The sequence below is a fragment of the Pteropus medius genome, unplaced genomic scaffold, assembly GCF_902729225.1.
Source record: "Pteropus medius unplaced genomic scaffold, Ma_sr-lr_union100, whole genome shotgun sequence".
NCBI lineage: Eukaryota > Metazoa > Chordata > Mammalia > Chiroptera > Pteropodidae > Pteropus > Pteropus medius.
In genome coordinates this window covers 342,703-357,446 of record NW_024343104.1, presented here as the reverse complement: position 1 = coordinate 357,446, position 14,744 = coordinate 342,703, and the positions used below count along the sequence as shown (strand labels likewise).

The window sequence follows — 14,744 nt, the reverse complement described above, 5'->3', positions numbered from 1 at the left end:
GCTTAGTCTCATGGGATGGTAGTCTCACACACACACACACACACACACACACACACACACACTCAAATTTTGCTAGTCCAATAGATGAAAGATAAAGGGAGTATTGAATGGACTAGTCCGTGGTTAGGGACAGATGTGTGGGGGGGTTCTAAAGAAAACTTTAAAAATGAGAGATAACCAGAGAGGTTTTTTTAAAAGCTAGAGGGAAACCAGTTGTGAGGAAGAGGTTTATTGAAGATGCAGGAAATTGTATAACCAATAGAACAAAGTTTTGAGAAGGAGAGAGATGAGGTGCAGAGTATATGTGGAAGCCAAGGTTATTACCTGAGAGTGAGACTTTAGTGAAAAGGACAAGGAGATTTAAAGAGTAAACAAAGAGATGAGGTAGTTGTAGATAATTAGGAAAAGAGCTTATTACCATATTTATACTTGTTGTAATGATTTTCTTAAGCAAGCGAGCTGAGAGAATAGGTGGTTTTATTTGGAGAAGGGAATGGCTATCTATATTAGATAGAAGTAGGGGGGTGACATTTGGAGAAAAATCTGGAGAAATTCACTAATACATAATTCTGAAGATGTTGGATTAAGTACATACATTAATTCATGGCTCCTATGTCCCACCGAAATAAAAACATGGTAGATAACAAATAAATAAAAACCATAAAGAGAAAGGAAGTAGAGGAAGAGAAGATGTTATCAACAAATAAGATCGCAACAAATTTTCTGGAGATTGAAAGAAGAGTGGTTTGATAGGTAAAACAACATAGAAGAAACTGGAGCCCATAATTTCTTTAAGAAGACCAAGGTGGGAGCCAGTCTGCCCATTAGAACCCAGGAGAGACTTTAGGCTCAGAGTTGGCATGTGTCATGGAGTACATGAGTAAGAAGTAAAACTGAAAATGATGAATTATTTGAAGATCTGTAATCAAAAGTTATGTCAGCAGTTTCTGACTCTTGCATTGTAGAATATAGTAGTATGTCATTTATGTACCAGGAAAAAACGAGTCTGCTCTTTTTTAGGGAAGTTGAAAGAATTATGTAAGGATAGTTAAGTTCTCCACAGTATTATGCCCTGGAGTTCTAACATTCGGGGGCCTAAAACCTGAAAGTAGGCATGCCAGGGACTCACCCTGCGCTGAGAGCTTCAAACTGAAATGGACCTACATCCACGTAACAGCAAAAAAAAAAGCCAAATCATCTACCTGATCTTGCATTCTTAAATATGAATAGGATTACTCACTCTGGCAAAATGTGCTTGTTAGAGTCAAGATCTAAGGTAATACATAATGTCAAGCATGTTAGACAGTGGCATAAAAAAGAGAACACAAAATGAATAGAAAAACTGCCCCTAGCAGAAAAAATTAATTTTGATAATAGATAGGAACTTAAAAAAAAACCCTCAAATTAAATTGTATACTTGGGGAAAATAAAGAAGTTATTATATCTATAAAACAAGAATAGGATGCTATGAAAAAGAAGTGTCCCAAGACCAAAAAAAACTTTTAAAAACTACTACATATGGTACTGTAATGTCATATTAGTTATCAATTGTTGTGTAATTAATTACCCCAAAACTTAAAGCTTAACACAGAAAACATTTATTATCTCACATTTTTGAAGTGTAAAAAATTTGAGAGCAGCTTAGGTGGGCAGTTTTGGGTTGGGGTGTCTCATAAGGTTGCTGACAAGATGTCGACCAGTCATTTAAAAGCTTAATTGAGTGTAAGAGACCTACTTCCATACTCACACAGGTGGCTGGTAACAGAAAGGTCTTAGTTCCTTGCTGGAAGCCTCAATTCCTTACCACATGGGCAGAAGCCCCAATGCCTTTTTTGACTTAGTGTCTGTCGGTGCACACTGTCACTTCAGCAGGTCACTAAATCTAGCCACACTCAAGAAGAGAAGAATTAGTCTCCACCCCTTTAGAGAGGAGTATCAAAGAATTTGTGGACATATTTTTAAACTGCTATGATTGCTAATATTTAAAGAAAAAAATAAAAATGAAGTCAAGGAAATATTTCAGAATATATATCAGAAATATCACATAAAATTGGAAATAAGAATTATGTAGAGAACCACTACAGAGGTTCAACATCTGTCTCTTTCACAAAACATGAGTAGAGGAAAAATGGAGGAGAGGCGGTTAGAGAAATGACTTAAGAAAGCTTCTCAGAGTTAAAAGAGAATACATATCTTTAGATAGAAAGAGAGCTCACTGGGAACTAACTACAGTGAATAGTAATAAAAATAAAAGATCTGTACCTAAAAGGTCTTTGGAAATTTCAGTGCACCAGAGATCAAGAAAAAGAATCCTAAAAGCTATTAAGAGAAAGAAAATGGGGATTATGCTGCATCACATTTCTCATTTTACCACTAGGTACTTGAAAACAAAGGAGCAATGCCTTTAACTTGCTGAAAGAAAATGATATTAAACTTAGAATTCTGTATTCATCCAAACTATCCATCAAATATGATGAAAGATGTAAGACATTTTCAGGTGTGCCAGAATTCAGAGTTTACCTGAAAAGTACCTTTTATTGAAAATTATTTGAAGATACCACTCCAATAAAATGAGAGAAAATTTTAAGAAAGAAAATGTCATGGAATCCAAGAAACAATGGAAACTACCCAGGAAAGTAGTGAAGGGCAGTTCTAGGATGATAATTGTGTCACAGGCCAAGGGAGCATCTGTTCCACATTGCAACACAAGAACATAGGGGATAAGCAAAATGCAATTCCAAGCATTATTATGAAGTAGCAAATGAAAAAATTTGAAACTTGATAAAACTATATTACTTTGATAGTAATAATAAAAAAAAAGTTTCTGGACATATTTTCAAACTGCTATAACTGACAATGTTTAAAGAAATATAATTAGAAAAAAAATAGTCCCTAAAAATGAAGTCAAGGAAATATTTCAGAATGTATATCAGAAATATCACATAGAAATTGGAGAGAGAAGAATTATATAGAGAGAATCACTTCAGAGGTCCGACATCTATCCCTTTTACAAAACATCAGTATAGGAAATGGAGAGGCAGTATTGTTCAGAAAGTTATGATTTTAAACATGAAGCAGAATAAAAAGTAACATAATCATAAAGTAATTAATGGAAGGTATGTCTTTAATATTCTGTTTCAAGTGGCCCAGGAATTGCATCATTGCACCAGTAGAAAAGAAAGTATAGTCCTAACTAGCTTACTTCTTAACTTGGCAGAAATAATATGTATATGTATGTCGTATATTATATATGACAATATAAGCATTATGTTGGTTTTCAGACTTAGAATCAGCCTATTGGCAAAGCACAGAATATTTAGTTGTGCCTCCAGATCAGAATGGAAATGCAAAAAACTCTCCTAATGATGTGAGTAAAACTGTAGTTGAAAGAAATGAAGGTAGAGGGAAAGAAATATAATTAGAAGGAAAGATATGTGCATTAAATACCTAATCTGACATAGAAGAGAGTTAAGATTCAAACTCCTCGATGGAACAAAAATACAGATATAATTATATTGTTTCGACTTAGGTAATAACCAATTAACCCAACTAATAGTAATAATACAGTTATTAAACACCAGGAAAAAAATGAGAAGAAAGTGAAGGTGGGAAGCATAAATGAGCAATATCCTCAGAGAGGGAGGAAAACTTAGGTATTACCTAAAGATAACATATCAAGAAAAAGAACTATGAGGTTATTATTTATTGCTGGATCACCATAATAACTAAAATTTGAATGAAAAAGATTGAGGTAAAAAGGATAAGGTGAGAGAATGTTTCTTCTCATCATACACCATTCTGAGTTGTTGGCATCTCTGATGCTGGTTTCTAAAAGTTGTTTAAAAATGATTTCCCTGTTTACTTTTTAGTGCGTTTTAAAGTTTTACATAATAGAATTTTGATTCTAGCTAACCCACAGTTATTTAAATATGAATGTGGCTGTAGATTAGGTTGAAGCTCTTTTGGGACTAATTTCCTCTTTTGTAATTATCATCTTTATTAAGTATTAACACCAATCGAATGTCTGACTTTTGTCTTTTCAGGATCAAAGCAAGTTGGAGAAACATCAGCATCTGGAGACTCCTTAGATGGCACACCTCGTACTTCCAATACCATCTTCGATTTTCTACCTCCTCCATTAGATCAAGTTCAGGAGGAGGAATGGGAAGTAGAAAGGTAATTCAGTGATAACTTAGGTTTAGATTTTGAACACTGCTTAAAATTTTGATTGTATAGTATCGCTATACTTTGTGGTTTTTCCCGCATGTGGTTTTTGGGGAAGGAATTAGAACTTATATTGGTAGTAAATAGTAAATAGGTAACTGAAATTTTTTCAATTTATTTGACATTAAATCTTATAATATCCGGAAGAATTATCAGCCACTGTAGTTAACCCAGTTTTGAGTATCTTTGTCATAAATTTCTCGATTATCATACTGTTTTTATGTTTACTCTTTATTCTCCATTGTTTTAGGAAGACTGAGCATGGGACACCAAAGGCCTTTCGAAAGTAAGTAATCCTAAAGTAGCTTTTAATAGAGGCATATTTTAAGAAATACATCCCCCCTCCTCAAAGTCCTAATTTAAAAGGAAAAGAAACTTTGGTCAAGAAGGCAAAGTAGGTAAATGCTGTGCTCACCTCCTCCCACGACCACATCAAATTAGAACTAAATTATAAAACAAGCATCATTTAGAACCACCTTAAGACTAGTTGAACAGAAGTCCTGTAACTAATATTGTATGTCAACTATAATTGAAAAAAATTTTTAACTTTAAAAATTTACTGTACAAAAATCTTGGATAGTATAAAAGAAAGTTAAATCACTTGAAAGATAGAGGTGTGTGTAGCACATGTAAAATATTTTGTAAGAGCAAGTATTTTAGGTTCTGTGCTAAGCAATAACTCAGAAATCTGACTGATTTATCATAATGTAAAACTTAAAGTTACTTTGCATTGCCCATCTGATATCCTCAAATATTATTATTTTTTTTTAAATTAGGTTCGACAGCCTAGCTTTTGGAGAAAGTCAAAGTGAAGATGAACAATTTGAAAATGACTTAGAGACAGATCCACCCAACTGGCAACAGCTCGTTAGTCGAGAAGTGTTATTGAGACTGAAACCTTGTGAGATCAAAAGACAGGAAGTAATTAATGGTGAGTTTATTTAGTTATTGTTGTTATTGTTTACATATATTGAGTTTTATTAGAGAAAAAAATTTCTGAGCCTTGGTGTTTGCTTCAAATTTTCCGCTTGCCTTTTTTAAACATAGGGGAAATTAAGCTACATAGATGATTCTTGAACTTTCCAATCCAAAAAAATGCAGGTGATTTTATGGTTCTTACTGATAATTTAAAAGGAAATGGTGTTTAGCCTTCGGGATATTTAAGATTCATAGCATTATAGGTCTTAAACTTGAAAGGTTATTGAGAAAACATTTGCCCCATATCTTTACTTTCAGGCTAAGTTTATTTTATGTATAGATTATAAATGAGACTGCTAAGACTCAAATCGATTGGTTAAATTAGTCAAGATCATACAGCCGATAAGTGATAGGGAGAAAATGAGGATCCAGGTCAGGTCTTCTTTTATCCTAGTGCATATTCTTTATTTTACTCAAACATGGATGTACAGAAATGTGACATGGATGCCATGCCCTCTGTCATTTTTAGGCTGTGATTGGAATAAATATCCTTTCTGTCCCTGATAACATTGAGACAGTGAAATTACAAGTCTGGCCTCAGAAGTGAAGGTTTATAGGCAAATTAAGTACTGTTATTTCTGAGGAGGGCTCAATTTAAGAGCTATATGATGCTTGGGCTTACAGTTTTCTAATGTTGTAGTTGTGATTGGTGGGTATGATTGTAGAAAGATAGGTTAGTTTTGGAGTACACTGTTAACTTTTAAGTACAAAATAGTTTTGAGTGATGTTTTTCATTTGCCAGTATTAAACTCTGAGAGCCAGTATGTGGGAGAGTTCTATGGAATCAAGAAAATGACTTCGGAGATACTACATCTTTTCTAAACTATAAATAATTATAACTTTTTGCTACTTAATTTCAGCTAAAGCCTTTGGTCCCATGGAATTATTTTAAGTAAAGCAACATTTTATATTTCCTTTTTTTCTGATTAGAATTGTTTTACACTGAAAGAGCTCATGTTCGAACACTGAAGGTTCTTGATCAAGTGTTCTATCAGCGAGTGTCTAGAGAAGGAATTCTGTCACCTTCAGAACTACGGAAAATTTTTTCAAACTTGGAAGATATTCTTCAACTTCACAGTAAGAGAAATTGACTCTGAACTTTGTCCCTAATATTCCCAATAGATAAAAGATCGTGAGTATATAAAGGTACTATAACACTAAAATCTTGTAAATGTATCCATGTTAGCATTCCTGAAATTATATAATTATATATGAGCACATAACATAAAGAAATGATTGGAACTTTGAATTGTACCCCACTTCCTACCCCATACCAGCCTTTTATATACAAAGTGTTAACATAGGACTTAGGTAGGTTCTAATGTCAGTGTCTAAAATGAAAATCATAAGTAATCAAAATTACCCTTGAAAATTTCTTATCAATTATAGTGTATATGTTTTTAAAAATATATATCCCATATGATAATGTATGTATAAGTGTATTTTGAAAATAGTAATATACAGTATATAATCCCATAATGGGATTATAATCAGGAATTAAGTTATTTTATTATTTTTTTTTTACTTGGAACACTTGAGTAAATATATAAAAATTATACCTTGCTGGCTTTCCCTGGTCGTTCTCACCTAGGACCTTGCAGACAGTAGTATCAGATCCTCTCTTTATCAGTCATTGTTTGTCCATAACCCTTTATTTTAATCTTTCTTTCATCAAGGATTCTGTCGCTGCCGACCAGATTGATGCCTTTTACTTCTTTGGGGGTGATTTTAGGTTTCACCAGCATTCATTGAAAGTTCAGGCTTGATTATATCCATTGTCTGTGAACATACACATTTGAAAGGAGCAGTAGGCAGAAACTATTTAAATTTAAGTTCTTTATAAGCACAGGTATAGACTGAGTCTTGAAGTTAAATGCACATTTGATATGCATATCCTGTATGTAGTATGCTATTTTCCACATTGTTTTATTCTTTGCCACCTGTTTTTCAGATAGAGTTCACAAATATCTAGATGTATAAGAATTGTGTACAGATTTACATTTAAGATTAAAGCAACTATACTACTCTGATAATCCTTCTTTTGAAAATTTAAGTTCTTGGTACTACCAGTAAAAGTAACTCAGCCTGAAATGAGTATATGCTTATTTTTTTTCCATTTTATTTTTCCCTTTTAGTTGGATTGAATGAGCAAATGAAGGCTATTCGAAAGAGGAATGAGACTTCTGTTATTGATCAAATTGGGGAAGAGTTGTTGACCTGGGTAAGGAAATTTGCTATTTTACTTTAATATTTTTATAGACACGTGGTGATCAGACTCAAGATTAAGTGATTAACCTTTTTAAATATACAAACTCATTCATTCTGCAAAGCCAGTATAAAGATAAAAGGAGTCCAGAGTGTATATTCTCTTAGTAATGTCTTCTAATAAGTGCTCAAGCTAAATGTTTTTTTGTGTTTTTTATTTTTTTTAAATCAAATTAAAGGTACTAGTTCTTTGTGTTTTAGAGAATATAGAGTAAAAATGGATCTTGATAAAAATAATTTAACTAATGTAGAATTTGAGCTATCATCTGTTGTCCAGGTCTCAAAATTGTACTATACAACATTAGACAATTGTAGATCCAGAACTATGATCACAAAAGTAGAAAAGTGAAAATCACTTAATCTAATTTATATTATAAGGAAAGAGTTCAGAGACTATAATGGTAGTTTGACAGATTCTACTTTTCTTTCTGTCTTACTCTTTGTCAGTATATACTCCACAATATATACTTATGTGTGAAACACTGTGCTAGGTGTGGGGGATATAGTGGCAATTAAAACAGACATGGCTCCTGCCCTAGTGAAGCTTATGATCAGTGGAATGACTGTCATTAGTTATTTCGAATGTGATGAGCGTTATAAAAGGGGAGAGTTCAGATTGTTATGGCAATATATAGTAGGAAGGCCTAAACTAGAACATAAAGAAAGTCTTCCTAGGGGGAAGAGGGTTTGATTCTAACTTTTAATGAAAGTAATATAGTTAAGGCTGTGAGTAATAGTAAAGAATATGATGAAGTTCTCAAAATTTTAACACAGGTTGAGCAGGAACTATTTAGATATGACCACAGAAATTTACTTTAATATGTAGACTGCTTGAGGAAAGGCCATTAAGATTTTGATAATTCTACAATGATATCTTTTTAAAAGATTAAATACTAGAATGTTGACTGAAACAATATTTTATCATATTCCTTTCATTGATGGTGAGATCATGACCTGGAATTTACTAATCCAATAGTAGATATCTTCTTAGCCACTTGACTCATAGAACAGGATCAGAGAATCATAATCCAGTCTCTAATCTCGCATTTACTCAACTTTCCAAAGCATTTTCTCCCTAGGCCCACTCTACAATACTTGTTATTAAGGACCTTTAACTTCCTTGAAAAATTCAGCCTACTCTATGACTATTCAGTGACAGTGTGACTCATTTTCTTTTTTGATCTCAGTATAGCAGTGGAAGTTATAACAGTTCTTTTGAGTTGGCAGCACACTAAACTTGAAAATTTATAGTATGACATAGTATAGATTGAATTTTCATGTCAAATGTGGATTAAAAAGTTGTAAATCATATGAACTTAAGATATCAGTCTTGATTCCTAAGTAGTTTCATTTGCATAAATAGTGTTTAAACCTAGTCTAAGTGGGATTCATCATTAAAAAAGTACAGAAGTGCAACTGGTCCTCTTATCACAGTCCATTGGACTACATAAATCTATTACATGGTAAAACAAAGTGGGGAAACCTGTTAATAGAGTAAGATAAAAAATTTTATTTTAGTACATGTAAAAAGCAGTGTATTCTTAACCAGTATGATATACCTATAAAAAAAATTGAAATGTACTAACCAGTTTGGTTAGTAACTGCTAGGTTCAAAGAGTTAATTTGGCCAGAAATAGTAAGAGCAAAAATCATAAATAGGCCTTTATATTTACTCTGTTTTTTGAAATAGTTTTGGAGAATATTTTTCAGATATTGGTCTCTTAAGATCACCTTACGGAAACTTAAACTACTCGTAAAACTACTTTAAAACTACTTGAAGTTGAGGTATTATTTTCTTTTGTAAACCCGGCTGCTATTAATATTTGTGTGACACTTTCTATTGACTAACATTCTGAAATGCTGCCAGAGTTATCTTTTAAAGTTGAGTGTGTCATATTTATAATAGAAAGAATACAACATTGTAGCAACCTATTAAAATGTCACTTTGTTTGAGTCCTAGTTGCAAAAATACTCAGAGTTTATCTACAAATGCACTGCAGAAGGACTTTTTTCAGAATATCTTCATGTACAAGCTTTTGAAAATATGGCTTTAAAGGGGAGATTACATGAGAAGCTTCTTTGTAAGCCTTTTTAAAGCAATTATTACAAATATAAAGATGGTCAAAGAATAATTAATTCGACCTACACTCGTAAGAGTACCTATTAGGAGTGAAGCACTTGTTAGGTGTTTTATCAGACACTTTAAAATCTTAGTGTACAAACTTAAATTTACAAATTAAAAATATCAGTAAAAAGTATAATTTTTAGCAGAAAAGGTTAATAGGTTCACGGATCTTGCCAAAGAGAGATTCAAGGCATGGATCTCTAGCCTCTGCATAGGTGAAGCAGCAGTGATGTAATTTTATTGCAACCCAAAAACATTTTCACCTGGCCTGAGTTTCATAGTAAGAAAGCAAGCTAGAATCCCCAGGAATTTTTTCCTGGAGCAATAAGAGAGTAATTTTAGCAAAGATGTCAGATTCTAAAAAAGTGAAATTTTAATCTCAGTCTTTAAGTGTTTTATGTCTCATATTCACCAAGTCTCAATCTTTCTAACTTAGAAGTGTTATAGAATGAAAGGTAATAAGTGTGGGAGGCTGTGTGCAAAAGGAATCATTGGAATATAATCAGAAAAGGTCTGGATGTGTCCGTGTTAGATGTGTTTAATGGAGAAACAATGATATTCTACATTTATATGTAGTTCTCTGTTTCTTGTCATTTGAGAATACTTATTGGAATATTGAAAAGATCGTGGTTGTCTCTCATTTTGCCTGGCTTTATATCAGCTCATTATCTCATTCTCTGTTGTGTTGTTTGCATTCTTGGCACAGTTCAGTGGACCAGGGGAAGAGAAGTTGAAGCATGCTGCTGCTACCTTTTGTAGTAACCAACCTTTTGCCCTGGAAATGATCAAATCTCGTCAGAAAAAGGATTCTCGATTCCAGACTTTTGTGCAAGTGAGTTTGAGTGATACCTGTAAGAAAAAGAAATAGCACCATTTTTTTTTTTCAATTATAGAATAAACTAGGGGAATTCTGACTAAGTCTTTTACGGGGACTATATCTATGTTAATGTTTTTTAAAACCATAAATATTCTCTTAAATTACTGGAGGGTATAAGGATAGTATTGGAATGATGAAAAACAAAAAATATATATAAGAATTAAATGCTTGACATAGAAGTCCACATTGCTATTGAGATATTGTCCGGAAATGGCCCATGTACACTATTAAAATAACATCGTCAAAACGTGAGAACAAACTTGCATCGAGCCCTGGGAAGAATATAATTCTTCCCAGTCATACTTATTGAGGTATATATTGGTAGGGATCAGAGGTCAGTAAACTACAACCACAGGCCATAGTCAGCCTCTTACCTACCTGTTTTTATAAATAAAATTTTATTGGAAAACAGTATATTAGTTCTTTATTGCTCTATAATAAATTACCACAATCATAGCAACTTAAAACCATGTAAGTTTATTATGTCACAGTTTTTGTGTTTGAGGAATACAGGTGTAGTTTAACTGGGTCTTTTCTTCATGATTTCACCGGGCTGAAATCAAGGTGTCATGGAGCTGCAGTTCTCATCTGAGATTTGGGGTTATCATCTGAGCTCACTGGTTGTTAGCAGAATTCATTTTCTTGTAAATGTATAACCAAGATTCTTGTCTTCTTGCTGTTGTTGACGATGAACTGCTCTTGGTTCCTAGAGAATGCCCATATCTCTTTGCCATGTGGCCCATATAGGCACTACAAGAAGGATGTGTGCTTTCTTCCAGGCCAGTAGGAACGCATCTCCCTGGTAGAGATTGCTCTGATTAAGTTAGACTCACCTAGGACAGTCTTCTTCCTGATTAACTCAAAAGCCAACTGATAGTAACCTAATCATAGAAGTGATATTTCATAATGTTCCAGGTTCTGTCCACACTCAAGGGGAGAAAATTATACAGGGTGTGTAAACCAGAGAGTGGGAATTTTAGGGGCTATCTTAGAACTCTTTACCACACATAGCTGTGTTCATTCATATATTACCTGTAGCTGCTTTTGTACAAAACAGCAGAGTTGAGTAGCTCTGACAAAGACTGTATGGCATGCAAAGCCTAAAATATTTACTGTCACCTTACTGAAAAATTTGCAGGCCCCTATTATAGATGAACTGATATATCCAGACTGGTGGCCCATTATATCTACTTGGAATGGCAGCCAGTAAATTAGCTGACTTGCTTTTGGTAGAAATGCCAATTATAGAAAAATGTAACTATATTTTATGAATATAAGAAGATAAAACTTTTATGGCAAGAAATTCTTAGAGTTGATTATGGATGCTCTGAGTCCTTGCTTAAACAGATAATAAAAAAAGCCATTGGTTTAGTGCTAAAGGCTCCTGTCCCCCATTATGTGATTAAAAGAGAAAGCAGAAGTATAGAGTGGCAATGATAAGTCTTGGCATGTTTTAAGTCTTGTTTTAATAACCAGAACTGTGATACTATAGACATTTATATGGTGAATATGTGGTACGTATCAGATATAGTCCTAACAACAATTATAAATTCTCTCCTCTTTAATTTTAGGATGCTGAGAGTAATCCACTGTGTCGTCGTCTGCAGCTGAAGGATATCATTCCTACCCAAATGCAGAGGCTTACTAAGTACCCTCTTCTGTTGGATAATATTGCCAAATACACAGGTACAGCATTTTCACTGAAATTAAAAAAGCTTCAGAACAATAAAACAGAAACTGTGTTTTGCTAAGTAATCTCTCACAGCATGCTGGTGCCTGGAGGTTTCCAAATAGTGTAGCAGACTTTTTAATAAAATTCAATCCAGTTGTCTTCAGGATGCTTGATTTAATATATTCCATTAGTAGGTCTGTCACAGGGTTTAGCAGTCTATGAATTATCAGCCAAATCTAGCTCATCACCTGTTTTTGTAAAGTTTATTAGAATATAGTCATGCTCATTTGTTGAAATATTGTCTCTATTTTTGCACTACAACAGTGGTGTTGAGTAGTTGTGACAAAGACTATTGGCCTATAAAATGTAAAATGTTTATTGGCTGGACCTTTACAGAAAAAGTTTACCAATTCTTCTTCTATAGCATATATCATATTTCCTTTGAAGAAGGCTTAATCTGAGAGGTGTTTTGTATCAATACCTGCACTTTTCATTAAGCCCAACTGATGCATTATAATTCCCGATGCCTTGTTTTATAACATGTAGTAAATCTAAATTTCTCAATTGAGCTTTAGGCTCTTATACACAGTTCTCACTAATAATTCTGTGCACTCAAATCTCTGTGTCTTATGCCTGAGAATTTGAAAACACTCATACACATTAATTTTTGTACTTTAATATATCTGTTCATTATAGTTGGACTGTGTTTGGATTTATGTACCCCTGTGTTCACTGCAGTGCTTTTTACAACAGCCAAGATATGGTAGCAATCTGGGTGCCCATCAGTATACAGTTAGATAAAGAAGTTATTGTACATATATGTAATGGAATATTACTCAGGCATAAAAAAATTAAATGTTACCATTTGCAACAACATAGATAGACCTAGAGTATATTATGCTGAGTGAAATAAGTCAGAGAGAGAAAGACAAATATCAAGTGATTTCATTTATATGTGGAAACTAAGGACCAAAAGAAACGAACAAACTAAATGAAAACAGACTCATAGATACAGAGAACAAATTGGTGATTGCCAATGAGGTGGGGGAATGGGGAGGATGGGTGGAAAAGATGAAAGGATTAAGAAATACAAATTAGTAGTTACAAAACAGTCACAGGATATAGAGTACAGCACAAAGAATATAGTCAATAGTATTGTAATAACTACATATAGTACGAGGTGGGTACTAGGCTAATCAGGGAGATCACTTCATAAATTATATAAATGTCTAACCACTAATGCGTACCTGAAACTAATATAAAATTTTAAAAAATAAATATTTAAAGTCTTAATATAGTGTTACAGCTGATCAAATAAAACGGTATCTCATTTACATATATATTTATATTCCTTTCTGATTTCCTCTATTTTATGTTTTGGATTTCTCTTATTTAGAGTGGCCAATGGAAAGGGAGAAGATAAAGAAAGCTGCAGATCACTGTCGTCAGATCTTAAATTATGTAAATCAGGCTGTCAAGGAGGCAGAAAACAAGCAGGTAAGAAGGGAAAGGCAAGAAGATACAGGATGACAGTGAGAATATTAACTTAGTGTTACCTGGAATCTGTGAAATAATAATTGAAACTGTCATTACATAATTGAAGGGTGGGATATTTAACTATTCATATAGTAGATGTGTCCATATCAGTTTGTAATAGAACATCAGAGTTATATTTGACTTTTTTGAGCATCTCTAAGCTGCTTGTTTGCTCATTCATCCGTTCATTCAACAAATATTTGTAGAGCATCTATTGTATGCTGAGTGTAAGGTATAGAGTGGTTAAAAAAATAAGTACAATAATTGTCCACATTGAGCTTGTTTTCCAGCAGGATAGAAGAGCATTGACCAGATTATAATGCAAGTATTTTTCTTTTGTTAGTTGTGATAGCTACTTTGAAGGAGAATTTCAGGATGCTAGGAGTGTAACTGGTGGGGCGAGTCTAGTTTGAGGATGTTACGTAGTTGCCATCAGAGAAAGCTTCTTCAAAGAATTGACACCTAAGCCAAGCTCTGAAGGAAATGAAACAATAATGTGGAAGGAGGCAAAGTCCTGGGGTCAGGGTCAAAAAGAAGCATCATCTGTTTGAGGAACTGAAAGATTAGTGTGGATCATGCCTAAATGCAAAGGCATAGTGGTATGAAATGTGATACAGTAGTCCAGGGCCAAATCATACAAGGCTCTGTAGACCATGTTAAAGATTTGAGTTTTTATTCTAAGAGCAGTAGGAATTCATTATAGACGTTTAAGAAGGAGAGCGGCATGTTCAGATTTTTCAGTTTATAAGTGTCATTTATCTACTCTATGGAGAATGGGTTGAAGAGATAAGAGCTCCATTAGTAGTCTTTTACAGTGGTCCAGAATTGATGCTGGTTGGCTTAGAGAAGTGCAAGAATTGAAAAAGTATTTAGAATTAGGTAAAATTAACAGGGCTTGGTGACAGATTTAGAGAAGTGTTTGAAGAGAGAGGTAATGTCAGGAATAAATCCTAGATCTCTCGCTTGCACATTTAGATGAACAGTGTGAGTGGAGAAGCCTCTCATTTGTGGAGAAGGTGAAGAGTTCAGTTTGAGATGTCAGGTAAAAATGTACAGTAAGCAATTGG

General features: G+C 33.6%; 1 protein-coding gene across 4 annotated transcripts in view; it reads left to right on the top strand.

The window, feature by feature from the left end:
• The window catches only part of ARHGEF12 (Rho guanine nucleotide exchange factor 12), a 147,861-nt gene that overhangs the window by 111,665 nt on the left and 21,452 nt on the right, over positions 1 to 14,744 (top strand). For all 4 annotated transcript variants that reach the window (XM_039867068.1, XM_039867069.1, XM_039867070.1 and 1 more), the window contains 8 exons: positions 4,044 to 4,176; positions 4,475 to 4,510; positions 5,001 to 5,155; positions 6,133 to 6,279; positions 7,338 to 7,423; positions 10,299 to 10,424; positions 12,041 to 12,155; positions 13,538 to 13,638. In XM_039867068.1, the coding sequence (XP_039723002.1) occupies positions 4,044 to 4,176; positions 4,475 to 4,510; positions 5,001 to 5,155; positions 6,133 to 6,279; positions 7,338 to 7,423; positions 10,299 to 10,424; positions 12,041 to 12,155; positions 13,538 to 13,638 (899 nt within the window). The remainder of the gene's footprint in view (positions 1 to 4,043; positions 4,177 to 4,474; positions 4,511 to 5,000; positions 5,156 to 6,132; positions 6,280 to 7,337; positions 7,424 to 10,298; positions 10,425 to 12,040; positions 12,156 to 13,537; positions 13,639 to 14,744) is intronic.